This window comes from Drosophila nasuta, chromosome 2L (genome assembly GCF_023558535.2).
Source record: "Drosophila nasuta strain 15112-1781.00 chromosome 2L, ASM2355853v1, whole genome shotgun sequence".
Classification (NCBI taxonomy): Eukaryota; Metazoa; Arthropoda; class Insecta; order Diptera; family Drosophilidae; genus Drosophila; species Drosophila nasuta.
This window is the reverse complement of record NC_083455.1, coordinates 8,187,581-8,209,994: the sequence shown is the minus strand read 5'-3', so window position 1 is coordinate 8,209,994 and position 22,414 is coordinate 8,187,581. Positions and strand designations below refer to the sequence as shown.

Below are 22,414 nucleotides of genomic sequence, written 5' to 3'. Positions count from 1 at the left end.
GTCACGGCGCAACTTGAAAACAACAGGAGATAAAAAACAGAGACAAAAAACCAAAACGAGAAAAACGAGGAGAGAGAGCGAAAAAACTGTCTGGATGTCTGTGACTTTTTCGCTAGGCTCTTGGTCAGCTTGAGGCCTGCTCTACACTCTGTAGAAAGAGATAGAGAAAGAGTGAGAAAGAGAGGGAGAGGGGAAAGTGCAGACTGTGGTTTTGAGTGGGCGTCCGATGTTGGCTTTTTGTCCTTTTCCATTCTCTTTTTTTGTTCGTTCTCGATCTTTTTCTTTTTTTAATTTTTTGTCGTGCAGTTCATTTGCCGTGCAAGATGAGTGGGCGTTTGAGTGAATGGCTAGATGCTTGATGGTAGATGGTCAGCTTTTTTAATGGCCGCCAGGAAATTAAGTTGAAATTGCGCCTAAGGGTTAGAGTGCAATCAAAGAATTGCTCTGACTATGCGTCAAATTAATTACATTTTGTAGAATTTTATGCTTATTTTGTACATTTTGCTCAAGTGAAAGGCAGCACAGCAATTTCATTAAAAAAATCATTTACTACATTAAATAAAGCTAAAGACCATAATTAAATGTTTTCTCCGCTTTTCCTGCAGTAAGTTTTACCAACTAGGAATTGAATTTCCTTAAAGGAAATGAGATAATATTAGTTTATTTATTAGAGTTATTTTTGATTTATTTCTCTTTCTTATTCAATTCTTATTTTTATTTCTTTATTTCTTTATTTCTCTTTCTTATTTTATTCAGTAAAGATAGAGGTAATTATTTAAATTTGTATTTGTAACCACACACAAATAAGTCAATGTTTCGTATATTGTATTTGTCTATTTTTGGTGCGACATTTAGTGCACGATAAAGTTGATTGAATGATTTTTACTTTATCGTCTCTACGCTTTTTGTACTAACTTACCTGGCACTATAATCGTATCATTCTTCATCCAGTAATTAATGGACTTGGGAAACGCCTCTGATTGGCATTCCAGGGAAATGTTCTGTGCAAGTGCGGCACCAACTAATTGATTTTGTATCCAAATCATTGGCGGAACTGTAAAAGGATAAAAGGAGGAATAACAGCAAAGCTCGTAAAGTATGCGTAAAAAGAACAAAGAGCAAGGATGGGAGTTAACTGAGTACCGGAGAACGACGTTTAATGGCGGAATGTAATTGTAATGGCAGGTCAGGTATGTGGCTTAAATGAATGGCAACGGCCATTGGACACTGGCATGTGTGAAGAAAAAAATTGTATTCGCATTCATATGAAATTCCATTTGTTATTGTTTCGTTTTGCAATGCGATTTGTTGCGGTTGCCTTTTATTTGTGCAACTAATTGCTTTTTAATTTTTATTGAAAACCGCAGAGAGCAAATTCCTGATGTTTTCGTTTTGCTTTTTTTTGTTAATATTCGCAGTTGAATAAGTTAAGTAAGTAAACTTGCCAAGAGGATAAATGGTTAACCGCGAGCTTTGCTTTATGCTCTCGCTGCTGCAGCTCCATTCAGAATGTAGCGCACTTTACAGCGCACCTAACAGTAAACTTGCCTCGCAAATTGCTCAGCAACTTAAATTTTTATTTAATTAGCAGTAGTTGCGTGTTGGCTGGCAGCGGGTAGAAGGGCAGGAAGGAGGGAAAGTGCCAAAGCAAAAGTGCGCTAAAAATGCTAACTAGCTGGGGCACACTTAATTATTTACTTTATGCATGGCACCTAAAAGTATGCAGCCAACAGACAAAGTGCCAAAGAGTGAGATAGATAGAGAGAGAAAGAGCGAGAGAGATGGAGATTGGCCAGTTCTCTGGTTGCCTCTGTTTCCGAGCAATATTAAAATGCACAGCATATTTTCTATGGTGAGATTTGAAGTGGCGCTTTGTGTGTGTCGCTGTCTGCGCCATCTCCGCTCCAGTCTGGAGCACATTGCTCATACGCCACCGACTCCGACTCCGACACCAGGACACCGACAAACGACAAGCGACACCGACAACGGCAGTGACGCCATGCGGTGCTCTAGCGTAAAACTATAAATATTTAAATATGCAAAATTGATATGCCCCTCAGCACCCCATTTTTCCCAGTTCTGGGAGAGACTGCAAATCCCGCATACTTACAATGCACAATGAGCATGACACGCTTGCTGACTGTTGGCGGGATGCCATTTGAGGCAATGCAGAGATAGGCGCCCATATTCAAGCGATTCACTTTGGCAATGGTCAGAAACGAACCGTTGTACGCGATGGCTGCAAGCATAAGAAAAGACACAGAGAGAGAGAGAGAGAAAGAGAGAAACATATAGGTTAATTAGGATATCAAACAAATTTGTTAATCAAACAACAATTGCTGGCACACAAATGTGAACACAACTGTGAGTGTATTCACTCTATTTGTATTCCTCCAAATATTTACTCATTCGCTTACTTGAACTATTTTGTGTTGGAATTGCTGAAGGGATTGAGAAATTCATATAACAATACAGCAAATAATTAAACCGAAATCTCAGAAATTTCTCAACCATACATAAATATTTCATTAGTATTATTCAAATAGAGTTCTAGTTGAAAAACAGTCAGTTTCTTACTCATTGCATATGCAAGTCAGAACTTTTATTTTGATTTTTTGGTGTTTTTGGTTATGCATCAACTGCAGCATTATGACGAAGCAGACTTGCAATTCCTTTTGCAAAATTTCCATACGATTCCTGTTCTTCGAACAACTCTGAAACATTCTAATTCACAGGTCCTTTCCTTTCCTTGCCTATCGAAGCACATTGGCATTTTATTTCCATCTGATTTTGTGTGTGAGTGTGTGTGTGTGTGTGTGTTAGGCAAAATCGAAGCTAAAGACGAATAGGAAAGTCTGTGGAGCGATTTATCGATTTGCCAGGTGGTGGCAAAAGTGTAATGAATGTTTCATTTGGCCCAGCACAAGCTGACAGCACCAAAACCACAGTCTCGATGTAGATTTACAAGTGGATTTGAATTGAGAATGCCTTTTGCCATGCTTTTCCTTTCAAGTAATGCACCTGTCACAGTTTCAGCCAGCATTATCGAAGGCATATTGTTCTTTGGCATCAATAAAACCAGCCGTGCTTCAAGCTCCAACTATCTGATCAATTTCGACAGCTGTGTCGACAGTGACTGTAACACTGGCTTATTATTGAACTACACTGAATACCAAGCAAAGAAAGTAAAATGTAGGAAGTAGAACATCTAATAAATAAATGATGTATGTTAAATTCAAGTCTAAGCAATTGAATTTCCTGCGGAATTATAACAAATCCGTCGCAAAATATTTAATAATAATTTATCGTTTTAATCATTATATGTATATATTTTACACACAAATATGTTTAATTGCAATTTTGTCAGCCGATATTCTATCCTATTTTATACATTTTTGTTGTTGATGTTGTTTACAACTAATGTTCGTTAAAAATCATTTTTTAATTAAATTCCTTATTTAGAGATGAAAAAAAGACTCCAATTAAGTACGTCCAGCTCAGACGCTTTCTTCTTTTCATTTGCTTTAATAGTTTTCTGTTTAAGTTTTCTGCTAACAAATAAACTCTTTGAAAAAATTTGCATTTAAATCGTAAAATTGAAGCACTTGAGTGCCTAAGAGCTTTACAATTAACCTTGATATCAAAAGTTGATCAGTGCCCTTTATTAGCGTCATTTGCGCACCTTGCACAGTCACGAACGATGACGTTGGTATATGAATTAATTACAGTCTAGCAATTGTTATTATTGAAACAAGAGCGACGGCCTGTGCTTCGATGTGGCTTCAAGTTAATTATAAGGAATTGTGAAAGTAACTTTAAAATGCTGTCATGGAAATTTAATGCTGAGAGAGCACGCACCATTGTTTGACTTCGACATTGCTGCAAATAATTTACATGCCCAGCCCGCAGAATCTCCGCCAGAGTCCATTTGTCATGCAAACAGCAAGCTACTTCCCCACTCTCCCCTCCTCCATTCGTATTCGCATTCGCACTCACACTTTCATTCGCTCTCTGGCTATGGTATATATGTATTTGTATGTATGTATGCTTACCCTCGGCACCATTGGGCAGTGGTATCAGTTCGCCACCTTCGCGTCGCCAGGTTATCGTTGGCGTTGGAGAACCAGTTGCTGCACATTTTAGGGTTACGTTTGAACCCTCTCGTATGACCATGTCCGTGCTGGTCGGATAGTCCAGAATGTCTGGTGGCACTGTATACGCCAACATACACACACGCACACACAGACATAGTTATGGCAACAGTTACAAGCGACATATTATTCATACGCCGCGTGGGCGGTAATGAAATGAGCACAGCAGAACGTAGAGCGTGGATTGTTCACCAGGTGTCAGCAGTTGGCAATAGCATAGTTATTGTAGTTGTTCATGTTGTGTTGTAGTTGTTGTTGTTCATGACATTGTTGGTCGGCGGGTTGGTTGTTTGGTTGGTTTACAGTTTTTGTCGCCGTTCACATGCCATGTAAATGAGAAAATGAAATAAAGAAATATTTTTGAGTGGCTTTCAAAATAGCAAATAGCAGTTAGTGGCAATTTCAAGAGACTTTAATTGATTTTGCAGTCTTTTGTGTTGAACAAAGAAGCTTAAAATATCTTGTTAAAAATTTTCAATAATGTATTTAATATATTTCAACAAATGTATTTAAGTTGAATTTATGTTTATATCTTCTCACACTCTCTAAATACAATTAAAATTGTGTATAGATAGAAATTTAATCGGACTCTTAACTTAATAAATAAAATTTTTTTATAGAATTTAATTAAGTTTTTTCTATGGTTTTGAATATAAATATCTTTAAATTCTTGTTGAAGAATCTTCATTAAATTTGTTATTTAGTTAGTGCTCTTTTCAAAAAGTTTATTTTATTAGACACAAGTAGCTTAAAATAAGTTAAATTGATATTGAAAACTTAACTGTGTGATAATTAAATGTTTCGAATTTGTCCCAATTAAGCCACTTCAAACACAATTTGGGTGTTTCTCTTTTACAATTATCACAATTTTTGCAGCAGTTCACACATTCAGGAAAAAAACATATTCTCCAGGTGACAAGAGCCAGAAATAAGGTTGCGACTTTATGTATGTCCTGCAAGAATATTTTTGACATTTTGCCTGTTGCGAGCTATCTTCCATATACCAGACTGTGGACCGGAGACAGGACCTGGAACTGTCGTCTATCGTCCGTTGTCTGTTGTGACTGCCAGTCTCTGGTGTTACTGGGCAATTAATTATAATTTTACGCTTGACAATTTTTCAGTTGGCCAAAACAGAAACTGGGGAGAGAGAGGACAAAAAACAGAAAGAGGGAATGATGCTAGGCCACTTAATGAATGAACGTTCCCTGTCCTATCGCAAACCAAACAAAATGTGCATTTAATAACTGGAGCGTTTAAAAAGTTGATTTTCTTTTTATTTTCCCCAATTTTGTTTGGCCACAAAAAAGAAAAGAATGCTGAGCGAATTGTGAAAATGAGAAACTGGCAGCAATTTGGTAATTTATATAAGAATGACAGCTTCCAAGAAATTATTGACATCCATACACCAAAGTGATTTCTTTACTCTCTTTGTCATTCGTTCTAAGGACGAGAACTGAGAGAGAGAACGATTGGCACACGTTTAATGGCCAACACTTGAGCGAAAGCCAATAGCAAACAGAGCCAACTTATGACGCATATATTGAGAGTTGAGAGAGAAAAGTCGACGTGTCAACAATGATGGGCATGTTTTACAAAATGTACTTTTGCTTTTTACTCCACTTTGCTCAGTGCACACATTACATTGCGTATACGTCATGTTGAACAAGTTGAGTAGGCAACACACACACACAAAGGCCTCGGTTAACTTGTAAGTTGCCAGTAATGGCTCAACCATGTCATACAAAAGGCCCAACTCAAGACGACAAATGATTTGGGCTGCGTGTGAGGGCAACGAGGAGGAGGCACGTGTTGGAGTAAGCGTTTTTTATCGCCGTGCTCAGTGGGTGATAAGTTATGAAATGAACTGAAATGATGTGAGATAAAAATTAATTTCAAATGTGCTTAAATCAGGCAAATGGAAATAAAGATTAAAAGCAATTTTTATGAATTGAATTTTTTTAAGCGGTTTGCATAATTTCATAATGCGCTTAAAATTCAAATTAATATTGCTTAAAGTGTATCTCACTATCTTGTTTCTCTGTTAAGTTGAACTGAAGTGCAGAAGCCTCGAGTAATAAATTCTTTACATTAAATTGCCATTTTTCAGCAATTTTCCACTGCGCGTTGAGACAACAAATCCAGTTTCGACGTCACCCGATGCCGTTTTGACACTTTCACAGCTTTGCCACTTGACTGCACTACCGCCCAAAGCGTTCCACTTTGCCCCACCCTACTGCTAGCATATGCACAATAAAGCATTGACTATCGCCCCCGAAAAACTGCCATACATCAAAGCTGCCCGAAAATGGACAACAAATTTCTCATCCATAAAAATTGTGGACACATTTTCGGTGGCATTGGCGACGTTTTTAGTTGCTTTTATTTGCTGATGCAGTTAAAGTTGGTCCTTTTTTATGTTTGTTGTGTTTTGTGTTTGTATTGTTGATTGTTTTCATATACATACTCGTATCTAGATGCCAGCCAGGCATTGAATAATTCATTTCAAATCATATATATTCGCATTGATGTTTTGCTTATGCTGTTAAAGGCATTGTCTGAACTAAGTCCGCACGGTTTGTGATTCTGTAGCGTTTTCTCACATTTTTTCGATATGGCATTTTCGATATTCGCGAATTTCTTTCATTTATGCATTTTATTTGATTTGCATGGCATTTTTTTGTTGCGGGCTAATAATACATGAATCGATTTGTTGAATGCTCGAAAAATATGAAAAATTCACACTTTGATTTATAGACTTGTGAACAAATAGGGAAAATTTGAATTGATAACATTTAAATTGAATTAAAGTATGAGATTGAAGCGAGTAGATAAAATGTCGTAGATAATGCTATCAATTGAGTGTAAGATAAAGGACGAACCTAATTGAATTTATATTCAAATTTAACAAAAATTTGGTTACATTAGTAAAAACCTTAAACTTTAAATAAAAAGACAATTTGCTAAGAATTCTAATAAAATGCTTTAAAAATAGGTTAATTTTTAAATATTTTGAAACTAATATTTTATTGTGAAAGTTTATCTACCGGAGCGGTTAATAAATTATCATTTTTATCTCTTCATTGTGAGTTATGCATTAACCAGTTTATGATATTATTTTCAATTGTAGAAATGGCAGCTGCGCTTGGAATTCAAGAACTTCAATTTAAACGTCTAGAAGAGTCTCTGGTGATACATTTTCTTTACCTTCCTCAACTTTGTGTCTGTTAAATTCTCTTGGCTGGGTAGGAAACATTTCCTGGCATTGCTAAATAAACAATGATTTTATGTTGAGGGTGCTGATGATGACTACAATGTGACGCTAGAGATAGTTGAGCGTCGCTTGTTTATGTGTTTGTTTTTGCGTGACACTGGATGAGTGAAAGAGAGTGAAGAGTGAAGGGAAGCGTACAACAGAGAATCACACACTTTGTCAGTGGCAGCAAAAGCCGCGCTGATTTAAAGTGGTTTCGCAATTTTGCTCGTAGACTTAGTTCATTTGAGCGAAAAGCATTTTGCACTGTCAGTCAGTCAATGGGGCAGTTTCAACTTTCTGCTTCTGCTGATTCTGCTGCTGTTGGCTTCATTTCACAGCACAAATTTCGTGCAGTGTAGATGGCTGTAATGAATTTCGACATCAATGAAAACACAATCAACCAAAGTGGTTACTTACGACCGTAGCAAAATGCCGCGGTTTTTTGGGCTGTAAGCGGGAATCCAGGCAAGCCGGAAGCAAGGCAAACCAAAAACCGTGAACCCTCATCCAGCTGAGCGGAGCAGTGAAGAGGGCGGCATATTCATTTAAAATCAGTCTGTGGGCTTGTCTCCTTGTCTGAGGTTTTCGTACGCCGTCTGAATAATTAACGTGGGCGCATGGACACGAGCTGGGACTTGAAAGCGGACATGGAAATGGACGTATATGTACCATACACACTTACACACACACACATACACGTAAGGTGTGCAGGAGTGTGCAAGACTAGCTCTGATGCAAAAGGCACGTAGCATGTAAATTGTTTCATTACCTGCTGCTCTCTAACGGTTCATTGTTTCATTTAGGTTACAAAAAAAAGACAGAAGAAGTGGAAGTGGAAAATCGACAATAACAACTAATGTGCCAGCTAAGTGAAAAGTAAGGACTTGTCGATAGCCGCTTTAAGTGTGCCAACAGACGTGGCTTTAAGAGTGGCCAACTCAGTTAGCCAATAGTTTATAAAACTGGCAAACAAACGCCCTCACTAAACGCAGTCGGCAACCATTGCAATTAGACTCAATCGTGAGTTGTTAGAAGTTGTGCACAACTTTAGCCCCCAATACACTCCACTGAAACTAGCCCACTTTCCCATTTTTCCCGCTCAACACTTCGCTGAGCAATTAGTGCGATTTGAAACAAATACGAAAAAACCAAAACAAAATCAGAAAACAGAAAAAAAAATACTATCAACTGCAAAATGAAGCACAAGTTGAGGGCGTCAATTGATGGACTCATTGACCAGGCAGCAGTCAAGACAAATTGCAATTAATTTTATACTCTTAACTTCTCGTTCTTCTGTACAACAAATTAAGTATGGCAAGTCAATATAAGTATGCATAGAAAAGTAGCAAAATTATGTCACAATTCCCAATTAAATTGTTTTCTTCAGATAATTACATTAAAATAAATTATTAATGATTATAAGCTGAAGACTTTAAAGCCTGTTGAAGCACTGCTGCAAAAGTTTGTATAAATAGTTTAACATGCTTAATTATAATAACTTCTGCATGGTTGTTTTATGAACTACTAAAATAAAATTCCTCATGTGCATATGAACTAACATATTTGTCGTTTATAAACGTATGAACCTGCTTTTAACTTTATTATAAATTCAGTCTACTCACCGACAACATCCAGATAACCGACTTGGCTCTTCATAGGATCCGTGTTTATTTGGCACATGTACCTGCCATTTGTGAACATTTTCATGTTAGATTATTCTTGATTCCGTATATAGGGCTTATGTTGTAAAACAAAAAACGAACTCAAAAATGCGATAGGCAAGCGTGCGTGGCGGCATTTTATGATAAAAACATGATGGAATGGCAAGCCATAAAAATTATGTGTGCAAAATGCAACAGACTTTAGTATGAGAGAACTGTGAAAAATAAATAAAAATAAAAAGTATTTAAAGTTATGAAACTTTTGAAACGAAATGGAAAATGTGAGCTGACTTCAAAGCATGAGATTATCAAAGCACAAAGTAAGGTAAATTGGATGACAAATTATTGTGACAACAAACAAAAACAAATACTAAACAGTTTACGAAAAATCTTTAGTTTCTACATATTATAAAATATCAAATTTAATTAAATGTATTGCAACAATAGTAGTTATAATTATGTTATCAAATTTGCCTAATTGAATAAAAATATGTGCAGAGATAGAAAACGTATATTTGTATTTTAGTCGATGTAGTTTATACATTACCAGCCCTTGTCCGATTCCTTGACATCACGTATACGCAATATCCAAGCACGTTTCTCAGCGTGAGTAATGCTCATACGATGATTTTTGGTTATGACGTGATTTTGTATCGTTAAAATGGTCTGTGTATCGACACGTAGCCACGCAATCTACCAAAAAAAGCAGGAAAAAAGAAAGGAAATATTATAGTCACAAAGGAAGAGAACAAAATACTTTTTGAGCGGCAAATGGAGAAAATTGTAAAACTAAAACGCTCAACGATTTAGCTATAATATTAATGTTAAGGTAGCGTGGCCCAAGCTCATTTATTAGTCCAAAGACACAGAGTGTCGCCTAAAAGGCGGCCGACAATTTGATTTAAGGTGGAAAAAAAAGTGGAAATTTGAAGCACAAGTTGCAACCCATTAAGTGGGTCACGGTGAGTTCAGTTCTGTTGAGTCCAAGGCGATTCGATGCATTTATTAATTTAGTGTCATTGAATTGTGCCAAATTCTGAGTATTCCTTATTGCATAGTTTGTAATTGATTACTATACAGTCTGGCGTACTTGCAATTTAGCATAAAGTAACTTTAATTGTAAAAGTAAATAAAAAGTGTAAAATTACAATTCCAAAATATAAAAGCAAGCCCACAAAAGTGAAACATTTAAATGAAGACAAATTAATTACCGGAAACCGGAAATAAAGTTACCTTTCGTTAGGGCAACCCAAAAAGCGCTCAAGTTATAAGGTAGAGAAATTGTTGTCTTCTTTTCATATACGCTGATATGAGAGACATCAATTCACTAGCTTTCAATTTGTACGCTTTAATGCAACAGACAATGCGGAACAACATTATTCAGAATTACCCAAACATAATAAGAGCACATTTACCAATTGGACGCTGGCCAAAAACGATATCATCAAGGACGCTGAGAACCTGGACGAACCCAAAAGATTATCAATTTGTTGCGTGTGCTTTCATTGGGTCCATTTACCTTTGCACCCGGCCTAAAAGCTGACTAACAAAAATTTGTGGCCAGCCGTTTGCTATTTTCGTTTCGTTTCGTTTTGGCAATTCATTGCGGACCATTTTTTGTGCTCTCACCCATCGGGTCACGAAATCAAAGTGGAGCCCAAGGGGCTGCAGAACGTGCTCGGGCCATGAGAACCCATCTCAGAGGAGTGGGAGAAGAAGCATGGATGGAAAAAGAAAAGGGTCAGCATAAATGGCGCACACGCATTATGTGTTTAACGAGAACGCACGCACGGCCCCGAAAAAGGGTTCTATTCGGGGTGTGGCCAGCCAAAACTAGTAGGCCACGTTTTATTTGATGAAGTGTAAACTGTTTGGAATGACAGCGCCGCGAGCTGTTTCCATTAAAAGCAACACCTGGCGATAGGTGTTGCCCCCCTATAATTGCTACACTGATTGTCAAACTATCAAGCAAGCATTGTCCTGTTTTTAGTGCCATGGCAATCGAAAACAAACTGCTTACCTTATACGTTTGCAGATTGTCCACAACACATTGAAGCACAGCCTCTCGTCCCACGGGAATCGTGACATTCTGCAGGAGTTCGCCGAATTTGGGTAAATCTGGAATGAAATTGATTCAGAAATAGCAAAGTTAAAAAAAAAATGTTTGTAATATTTTTAAGTCTAATCCAAAACAAGGTACATATCAGAGTGTTTCTTCCAACAATTGACTATTGAAACCTCTGTATATACCTTTCATTCGATTGGACTAGTTGGAAACATATGCTAACTTAAATTGATTTGATGTGTTGAAACATAAGTCAAACTTATCTTAGAATAGGGGGAGCTTAACTTTCCAAATAGAGTCAAGCTAAGAGCCTCAATTCTTAGATAAAACGACTTTACACATCAATAGTGCACATTGAAGGAGTTTTGAATTTCAGTATTGTATATTAATAACTTTACTCTGAAGAAATGTTTAAGATATGAATAACATAATTCAATAAATAAAATAAATTTTGGTTTATATATTTTTTATACCCGATACTCATTGAGTAGAAGGGCATTTGGGCTTCGAGGATATCTTTATAACAGGCAGAAGAAGGCATAAGAAGGCTCCCAATAAAGTATATATATTCTTGTTCAGAGTCAAAAGCTGAGACACGGTATAAACACGACGGCACTTGTTATGGTTGCATGCAGATCAAGTTTTTTTTCAAAATATTGACACGCCTACTTTCGAATTGAATAACAAGAGTATTTTTTAAGCTAAAGTCGATTTTTGGTTGTAATTGTTGAATTTAAGAAATTCTTTCGTATGGAAAACACCTTTCTACGGGTCTTAGTTGCTTTGGCTTACAATCTATTCTATTTAATACTTTATGGGATATTTAAAATTTAAGCTTGGTATATTTTCAGTACTTTTGAGGTATATTAATTTGGTATATTTTGAAATTAACACCGCACATATTTGCGTTTATTCACAATGGGTAGCGGGTATCTCTCAGTCGAGCACTCGCGACTATAGCTTTTTTCACTTGATATAATTTCTAATTGAACACACTTTAAAATGCACATTCATTTATCTCAAAAAATCTAAATTGAACAGAAATATATTAAATTTATATATATTTGTTTGCATCACACATTCTAAGGAATTGTTCTGCACTTCACTTTCAAATACCATATATAGCAGATAAATACACTTTCGTCTGACAATCAGCTCTAGTTGAGCTCACACTTTACCACTTTGGCTCAACCACAAAATTATGCTGACTGGCTGCCGCTTGAGTTCGCTAGCAGTGAGTTAGTCAATGCGTCAGTCAGTCAATCAATGCTCAGCGATGCGCACAGTGCGCGGGTTGACTTTAAAAGCGCGACCGCCCGCAAGTATGCAACAGATTTTGTGGTTTTCTTTTGTGGGAGGCTTTAAAACTTTACCCACTCGCACTTGTCGCGTGGGTGTGTGTGAGTATGTTTGTGCATGCCGTTGACATGCCAAGGAGACCTCAACAAAGTTGGCGTTACATAGAATGCGAAAGCAAAAACAAAAACAACAAAAAAAACATACATGCCAAGCAAACGAAGCATGCCGCGTCGGCTGGTGATGCTTTCTTACATGCGGGGCACGCGTCAGTTAAAGCAAATCAACACATAACAATCTTGTACTCAAAATGCGTAAACAATGTGATAAGCAAACAGAAGAGTGAGAGACAGAGTTAGAGAGGCAGAGGAAGAGAATGTTTTTTTTTCTTTCATTTTATGTTGATGTGTATTGATGTGGCTGTAAATCTCACTTGCAAGGGGTAAACAGCGCGAAAGTGCGCAATGCCCAACATCGCTGGCAACTTTGTATGTTTGTATTTTGGTTTAGCACTGTGTAAATGTGTACATGTGTGTGTGTGCTTGTTTGCCTGTGTGCAAGTGTGTGTGTTTGCTTTGTGTGTTGTCATGTTGCTGATTGTCGCCTAATCTGCGTCTAAACATCACGTTCTGCGCCGCTTATTATGTACTCAATCCCCAAAGGGGTATGCTGCATATTCTATGGAAATCAAAGTGCTGATTAACTGATTAACAGCGGCGCTTTTGCCAGCCAACTACGGTATATTAAATTACTTGCAACATTAAACTGTTAACAGCCCACATTTTGGTATCGTATTTCACACCCTGCACTCAAATACTCTTCCAGTCACAATAGATAAACGAGTACTTAAAAAATGTTTACCTTAAGTTGCCTAACATTTTTATACTCGCGAAAAGAAAAGTTTATTTTAATCTTGCAAAGCCATAAACAAATTCGTGGAGAGTATCTTATCTTCGGCTTGGCGTTTGTTTTGCCTTGAGTGTGTCCTGAAGTATGCTTCACTAGATAATAATACTAGCGATAGCAAGTCCAAGTGCCCAAGTGTAGGCAATGACAACGACTCTTCCCGTCGCCACAGCCCTTGCTAATAAGCTCGATTACCCAGCTCCCGACGCGTCAATAAAAATTTGCCACAGACTGTCCTGTTTTCTTCCTGAAGTCTACTGTCTTCCCCACCATCCGCTAAACAGGCTTAATCTTTTCCTTTCTGCTCAGTCGCTACTCTCGGATGCCTTTTGCCAACTCATTTGATTTTGGCTCCGTTCATATTGATATCTGACTCCCTTTCCCTCTTCGCTTTTACTTTCACTTTCTCCTTCGTCGTCTGCCATCCCCTTCCATTTACTTTCCTCACTGAGCGTTGCGTGTATTTTTATGGCATACTTTTCGGCGCGTTCGTGTGTAAATATGTGCAAATTCGCAAATTCGTAACATATTTTGTTTTGTGGCACATCATTCGCCCAGAGACTTGGGTGTGATTGTTTAGTGGATTTATGGGCACATGAAATTAGGATTTAATGTGCATATGTCTTGTGCCTTGAGTGGATTTATTGCATATCCTTATGCATATCCTTTGCCTCTCTCTGTGCTTAACATAATGTTTATGATATATGCGAATAAACCAAATCGTTTTTGAGCTCCGCCCTCCATTCGTTGTCGTTGTTCTTATTTCATGTGGATTTCAAGTGGCTTAGCCTGGAATACTGTGTGGGGCTTATGCTCCATATTTGTAATTGTCATGATCATAGAAATGCTTTTTATAACGAGAATAGTAAATATAATACAACTTAGTGTTGATGAATGTAAACGGCAGAAATTATCCGCAGTTTCCAAACAGTAGAAATAACATATAATTCGTTTCTAATTTGTTTATTTGCAGGCTATTGTTTTCTCCCTTCTCATCTCCTAATTCAGCTAAACAAACCGTAAACACAAATGTTTGTGAATCAGTTTTAATCTTTCATTTGTTTATTTACCCACATCGTATGATAGGGGTTTCTTATTTGTATTATAAAATACATTTATGTGAGCATTTTGGCTTATCCATGAGTGGCTTTTAGGCCTCCCATAAGCACACTAGGCGTATTTCCGTCTCTCTGTCAAATTAAACTTTAAGCTCACTTTATTAAGTCAACTCGCCTCAACTTGACTCGCCTCGACTCCACTCTGCATTTCAACTTAATAAGCACGCCAGCAGCAGCAGCAGCAGCGGCAGCAACAACAGTCAGCAAATGGCGCTATTTAAATGCTAAACAACTCTATTAAGTTGCACGACACACTCACTCTCATACACACACACGCACACATGACGACAGAACACATTCACGCCAAGGGCAGCTTTAGCTTGAGCTTATTTCGTGTATATATGTATATTTTTTTTAGTTGCTTTCTTTTTTTTCTTAGACGGGAGAAGGCAGAAATGGAACCTCAGCACGTTTCAAATACAATTTACAATAAATAAAATTTAAAAGCGAGAAAAAATGCTGCGACAACAGCGCAGCTCAGCGCCAGAGAATACAGCGCAGAAAACTGAAGACAGACACCGACACCGACTCCTAATGGCAACACTCGCTGGCAGCACTATGAAACAGGGGCAAGAAATGAGCACGTGACGCTTGGGATAAGTAAAACGATACGAGAACACGTTAGCACAAATTTCAATTGACCACACCGAAGCTTGAATGCTCTAAGAAAAGCATTTTTCCTTGTGCGCCAGACAAACATAAATTTGTAAAGATTAATTTATACATAAAATATTTTTAAATATAGACAAACATAATACAAAAAATATGTTTAAATTTAAGGAAAGTGAATGTGTAATTTGATAGCTAAAGTTTTCATAGAAGAAATAAATTGAAATAATATATTCATATTATATGATCAATCGATTTTATGTTCATAGTTTTCAATATAGAGCATCTTATTGTGTAAAGCAACATTTCATTTATTATTTTAAACTAAACAAAAGGTTCTATCTTATTCAGACAAAATCTTAACAAATTAAATGTGAGCCGAACTTTGCCTTTAACAAATTACTTCCTTGACTCTTAAATTGTTCTTTTTAGAGTATCAACATTGTTATACAATGTTAATAAAATTTACTCGAATGTGCAAGCTTAATTAATTTATTCCTTTATTTAATCAATCCTTGTGCTTTATGTACGAAATTTGCGCAACAGCCTGAAGCAGTCAATTCCATAATGTATATTCGCGAATATTGACATTTAATAGACTAATAGTAGTTCTTCAGTTCATTAAGATTAAAGTTTTGTACAAATTTAAATTGTCACAATTGTCTGTTTTAGGGACAAATTTTGTGAATGAAAGTCTAGCTGTTACAAATCCTATTGCAAAGAAAAGCTAGATTTAGTACTTCAAAATGTTTTCCAACTGAAAAAGAGATAGTAGCTGAGGACAACATGTGGCAGAGTGGGTGTTTTCTTACCTTTGTCTGGTATCGCATTGACGGCCGTATCCTCGCGTATGTCCTCCAGCAGCTCCTCGTGATTTTGCATTTCCGCTTTAGGTTTTCGTTTTCATTTACGTTTTGATGGAAATCGAGACCAAAGTGGCCCGTGAAAGTGGAGACCGAAGGCGAAAAAAGAGAGAGAACGAGAACAAAGTGTTAGTCAGTTACATTCACCGATATTAGGTAGTTAATTTTAGTCGAGTTACTCGCAACTCTGCTCGGGAAATTCAATTTGTGGCGAGCATATAAACAGATAAACAGCTTCCACAGCAATCGACCAGCAACCCCTCCAAACATTTCCCTTAAAACCGCACACAACACGCACACTACAGCGCCACATATCTGGTCGCTAGGGAGATATGCAGAGAGCCAGAGACAGAGATGAGAGTGTGAAGAGATGTTCGATGCTCCACTTCCCATTTGGTGCAGTCTCGTTTGTTTTTTACCATATTTTGGCGCATATGTGCGCCGAGCAGTTCTTTACGAGCAGCTTGTAATTTTCACAAACCACAAAATGAAGTTGCACAAAATGTGCGATTTGACTCCTGTGCAGCAGCAGCAGCAACAGCAGGAACCGAAACTGGAAATGAAGTGTCTGGCATTGAAATCAATAATTGAACCATCATGAGGTTTGAGTTAGCTCTGAAGTTGGGCATCGCTTTCCCCAGACATGTAATGCAATGCAGTGCACGCATCATAAAATATTTACCAAACTCAGCCAAATGGGGGTAAATGTGTAAACGGATTTACGTTCATGCGTTTCTGTTTAGAATTTGCAATTGGTGAAATTATTGCATCGAAGAGGTAAATTTGCTGGTAATGGGCTTATTGATTAGAATTATTATTAGCTTAAATTGACTCAGTAGAGCTGATAAAGGGAATTTCATTGGAAATAAATTGATAACCGGAAGTAAAGTTCAAATGGTTGAATTCCAAATGCATTTACGATTTCAGGTGAAACTGGCATGTAATTAACATATAGAAAAGCTTTAGAGTACTTTAGTAAAGAGTTTGTTTTGATATTAAGTATAAATCAAATAAAATAAATATTTACATGTTAATTTTGTAACTACTAGGTGTTGGCTTAAAATGGTTGTTAATGTAGTGTTACCGAAGTTGAAAAGATAAATTTATTGAAATGTTCTTGTGGTGCCATTCATTCAATTATGTTATTATTACTTCGAACTTAAATGATATTAGATAGATAAATACAATTAACTGCATTATTTATGATTCTGTAGCTGAATATTTGATAAAGTTCCGATAAAAATTGTAGAAGGTATTTAACACATTTTGTTGTATGGGAAATAACGTTTATGTGCTATGGTTCTTCGTTGCTTTGGCTGATAATCTTGAATATTTTGTACTCTATGGTATTTTATTATACCCGCTACCCATAGGGTAGAAGGGTATTATAACTTTGTGCCGGCAGGAAATGTATGTAACAGGTAGAAGGAGGCATCTCCGACCCTATAAAGTATATATATTCTTGATCAGCGTCAACAGCCGAGACGATATAGCCATGTCCGTCTGTGTGTCTGTCCGTCTGTCCGTATGAAACAGTCGAGCACACTCGACTGTAACTTTCTTACTTGTTTTTATTTTAAATCATTATTTTAAATGGTATCAATATACCAAATACAGCCGTCGGTATTTTTTGGTATATTAAATTGGTATATTTTAAGAACAATACCGCACTGTTTTGTTTAATGACTAGCGTTTATCTCACAGTCAGGCATACTCGACTGTAGCTTTCAAACTTGTTTTGTTTGAAACTGTTGACAATATACACAGAAAATATTTCTACTAAATTTTGAATTTTCAAAGAATGATTACTATTGATCTTTTTCTTAAATCGAATAAAAAATTGAGTGTCGCAATTTTATTATAGTAAAGAAAATAAATATCATTTGAGTTGGTATTTATTGCTTTGAAATGAAGAAATATTTTATTTCATATCATTCTGACAAAAAGTTTACTTGCAGTCATAGATATTTGAATTTCTCACTTTATAGCTCTTGTTGAAAGTCTCTCATCGTACATCTCTATTGCCATTGGCATACCTGGCTACACTTTATAAGAAACTGCCAACCTGATTTCTTAGTTTTTTATTCATTTTTCAGCATTTTTATTATGAGCTAACCCATTTTCACGGTCACGTCGAGAGTCGACTGCAAATCACGTCATTCGATGCGGAGCAGCAAAATGTGAAAGAAAGCGTAAAAGGAACTTTTCTGAAAAAGTTGCACAACTGTTTCGGTCTATTCAGGGGTCTGTTGGTGTGGTGAGGTCTGGTCGGGATGGCACGTAACATTCACTGGCAACATTTGTGGCCCTTTTGAATGCGTTTTCTTTGCCTCCACACACATGTGATCCACAAGCTACTAGACACAAGGCAACAAAAACAGCTCTATGCAATATGACAGCAAAGATGTTGGACAGCCGAAAGCGAAGGGAGTGGAGGATGGAAATTGGGATTGGAATTGGGATTGGCATGGCGATGCCGAAGGGGGGATTTGTGATTGCGGGCAGTGGGTTGGCTGTGGTATGCAACAATGCAACACAAAATATTACAAACAGGCTGAGCTGCCAAGTCGAGCGCAAAGTTGTTGCCCAACTTCAGCATCAGCATCGGCTTTGCTTTTTACTGCGTTTGATGTTTGCTAGCTGAGAATGCACAACCTTCATTCCCCAACCCCGTTCCCTCTGCTCTTTGTCAATCCAGCAGCAAAACCAACCCCAAATGCTTGTGAAATCGAATTTATTGCATACTTCTGTGCGTCGCTGCAACAGCCACAAAATGTATTTGCCCTGCCAGGCAGCTGTGACATTTTCCCAAAGTCACTGCGAATGCAATAGGGTAGGCAACATCTCTTCTTCCTCTCCCTACCCCTATCCCTCTCACTCTCTACCATACCCTTTTACTTTTCTCATACCAATGGCAGTTAGCATGTGCTTGGCGTTTATTAAAATGCAAACTGTGCCCGAATTGTTGAGCATGAGAATTAATTGAAAATTTGTTTCTTCTTCCGCCATTTGTCCGTTCCCTTTTTCTCCTCCTCGTCCTTTTTCTTCAACTGCAGCTGTCTGCTATGAATTACTTATTTTTCTTATTTTGTGTTTCTCATTTCTCTCGTTTCACATTTCTTATGTCAATGTTGCCATTTGCCATTTGCGTCGCTTTTGCTTGCTCTACTCTCCTTTCCCTCTCCCTCTCCCTCTTCCTCTACCTTTCCCCCCTCTCACCACCTCAATCACCAAATTGCCCAATCGCCCATTCGCGAGCTATGCCAAATTCCAATTCATTTGCTCTATTGACAGTGTGTCTGCACGCACCGGTTAAAGTCCAAGGCCTTTACGCTTATAAATAACTTGTGTGTGTTTTTTTTTCTCTACTCTCTTTTTTTCTAGCTGTCATCATGCCGAAAAAAAACTAGGCGAAATATATGCCAAGGTGGCCAAAAAGTAAATGCTAGTAAAAATCAATAGCAATCGCATAGCGAGTCGAGAAATGTTTGCCAAGAAAGTGACGATTGGTTGTAAGTAAGAAATTGGTATGTAAATGTCACGGAATTTACTTTAATAGCAAATTGTGGGCCAAGTTAGGTTTCCCGGAAAATAACCTGCAATTATGTGACAGTTATAATTTATAACAGTATATAACATATTTTGAATTTCGATATAAACATATTTTTATATACTACAAAATTAATTTCCAAAATTTGTTTATTAAGTTTCATACAAAATATGAAGCATAATAATAATAATTCAATAAATGTTTGATGATACATTTAGTTAAGTGAATTACATTATAATAGATGACTTCAAAAAACTGTATAGAGCTATTTTCAATCTCTTAAATTTCTTTAGACAGTTTGAAGTATATTTAGACTACCAAACAAAGAAAAGTGGCAAGTCGAAGTTTCTGGGAATTGGCCATCTTTCATTTCCTTATCATTAAGCCCTCGAAATGCTTATGAACATACTTCAAATTGAGCTATTTCTGTTTGCCACTTGATTGCACTCACCTTTTTGAGGAATGCCGCAATACACTGCGCTCCATTTGCGTGAGGCAGTGTGAGATGGAGAAAGTGAAAGAGAAAGAGAGAGACAGAGAAAGAGAAAGAGCGAAGGAGAAGGCAAGTAGGCCAAGCGAACCTCAAAACTTCATTAGCCAAAAAGCACGCGCCGAAATTGAAGCGACAGCATCAACAACAGCAACAACAACAAAAGATGTATGCAGATTGGAGAAAGAGAAGAAAAATCGACAGAGATAGAGGAAGAGAGAATCTTTGGGACGTCGGAGGCCATAAATTGCACGGCGGCAAAAATAAATGTAAAGTAAATGGCGCTAATTCAAAGTAGATTTATTTATTATGCCATTTTACTTGCGGCAGCTCGCCAAGAAATATGCTTTAAATTTTCACAGACCATTGTCAGTCTCCCTGTCTCTCTCTCTCTCTCTCTCTCTCTCTCTCTCTCTTCGTCTCATTCCTTCTGTTTTGGCGCACGGTAGGCGTAGTCGAACAACAAACGAAAACAAATGAAAATAAATGTTCAAAAAAAATTATGCAACAAAAACAATAAAGTTGCCGAAGAAAAACTGTAGCTCCTGGCATTGCCATTTATGGGAAAAACTCTCGAGCTTTCTCTTCTTCATTTTTTTTTTTGCTGTGCAAGTACACGAACATTTTAATTTACGCATCCTGTGGCGCCTCCTTTGAGAAGCAACGCACCTGCTGCGACAGACAGCCCATCGTACGTTCAGCGTCTCAGTTGCTGCCACAGCCGCAGGCTGAGAGAGTGAGAGAGACGAGAGGAAGAGAGAGGCGCCTGGACGTCTGCTGTTGATTTTAGCCATAATGCTAACGCATTTAAGCCAATTTTCGTGTCAGCTCTCAATGATTTATTAGCCCAAAAACTGTAGACAGCTTAGCACCCGGATACGCAGTCGGATACGGTTACAGATACTGAGTATAGCAAACTCTGCATGGGATCTCCACAAATACTCAAGTAGGTGTCAACAACTGCCTCCAAGTTGCACAAATTTTCCTACAATTTGTTTTTGTTTGCGCCTAATGATTATAATTACGACAAATTTCGACAAATTTTCAGTTACAGCAGCAAATTGGACTCAACTTAGGTGGGAGATGTAGAACAAAGGACAGAATTTTCTATTTGAATGTTTAAAGAAATGTTGATGCCATTTAATCCATTTAACATTCTGATTTTTTTTTTTACAACTGTTCTCCCCAAGGTTTTTAATTTTATTTAGTATTCAATTCTATTTTTACAAGTAATTTTCTTATATATATTTAATGTATTTTTTGTAAATGTTTATATCTTTTAATGTTTAAATTAATAATTTTATTTATATTCGCATTATATTCTTTTCTCTGAATTAATATTACAATTCAAAAATTTAATTTCACTTTCAAACTTAATTTGTTAAATAAATTACTTTTATTACGCAACGTGTGGCATACGATTTTAATTCCTTTTTTTTCAATTTAATTGGAGCACTTGTCAAAGCCTTGACGGCTACTTGCAACTCACGTACGCAGCCCAGGGGCATTAAGGCAGAGTAAATGAGAAAGGCGGAGCACAGAACTTTGTAGCTTTTTGGCAGTAAGTTGCATGAATGCTTGTATAACTGCAGAAATAGTTGCATATGAACTTTGAATGCTAACAAATACACATATATTTTAAATTCTAATTATATTCTAGTTTTATTCTAAATCTGAACGTAAAATTATTGTTATCAGTTCTTAAATTGAAGTTTGTTTAGTTTGGTCAATTATAAGAAGTCGAAAGCATCGTTTAAGGACTAGGATTGATTGCTTCTTGATGTTATCAAGTGGTCGGAGAGTTTTATTCACTTAATCTCTAACCCATCAATCTCTTAAAACACCTTGGTATAACCTGAGCTGCATTCAAGACAACTTTGTGTGGACCAAGTTGGTCAGCAAATTCACAGTGGGTCAAAATGATTGTAAAACTTCAAGTTTGCTGCGTACGTGAGAGCAGAGAGCAGAGAAAGTGCATAGTGAGAGAGTGCAAAGTGAGAGAAAAGTAAGTGATGCGTGCAGCGACTCTCAGGGACTTGACTTTGTGGCATGACTCGGATAGCAAACTGCAAACTGCAAGTTACCAGTTGCCAAAATGTCAGTTATTGGCCAGTCAACTTTTATGGGCAGCATTTACCTAGCATAGTGTAACTTTCAAATTAGCACAGCCCGAATATAGTGTTAAAATTTCTGAGCAGTTGGCAATTCCCATTGCGGTGTCATGTGTCGGAGGTTAAAAGCTTGTCCAGACACCACGATAACTTTATCATTTTGCATTCATCGGTGGGCAAAAGTGCAACAGACCAGTGACTTTTTGATAATTGAGTTTAGTGCGTTTGCTGACATATTTCTAGAGACTGGGCCTGGCGAGTTTGCATTCGAAATTCAAAGACTAGCCTAAGGCTAATGGAGAATTGGTGTGGGGAGAGGAAGCATAGGTCAGGTCAAA

General features: G+C 37.3%; 1 protein-coding gene and 1 long non-coding RNA gene across 3 annotated transcripts in view; one reads left to right on the top strand and one right to left on the bottom strand.

The window, feature by feature from the left end:
• LOC132798300 (cell adhesion molecule 2) overlaps positions 1-22,414 on the bottom strand; it is a 45,440-nt gene that overhangs the window by 10,037 nt on the left and 12,989 nt on the right. Inside the window, exons 3-9 of one of the 2 annotated variants that reach the window (XM_060810111.1) lie at positions 15,875-15,949; positions 11,089-11,186; positions 9,616-9,761; positions 9,030-9,091; positions 4,053-4,211; positions 2,111-2,239; positions 920-1,054 (exon numbers count right to left, since the gene is read on the bottom strand). In XM_060810111.1, the coding sequence (XP_060666094.1) occupies positions 920-1,054; positions 2,111-2,239; positions 4,053-4,211; positions 9,030-9,091; positions 9,616-9,761; positions 11,089-11,186; positions 15,875-15,949 (804 nt within the window). The remainder of the gene's footprint in view (positions 1-919; positions 1,055-2,110; positions 2,240-4,052; positions 4,212-9,029; positions 9,092-9,615; positions 9,762-11,088; positions 11,187-15,874; positions 15,950-22,414) is intronic. The other variant, XM_060810112.1, reaches the window with a different exon arrangement.
• LOC132798301 (uncharacterized) lies at positions 746-15,249 on the top strand. The gene is made up of 3 exons (XR_009633927.1): positions 746-767; positions 952-1,190; positions 14,833-15,249. It is a non-coding gene; the product is annotated as an uncharacterized LOC132798301 (long non-coding RNA).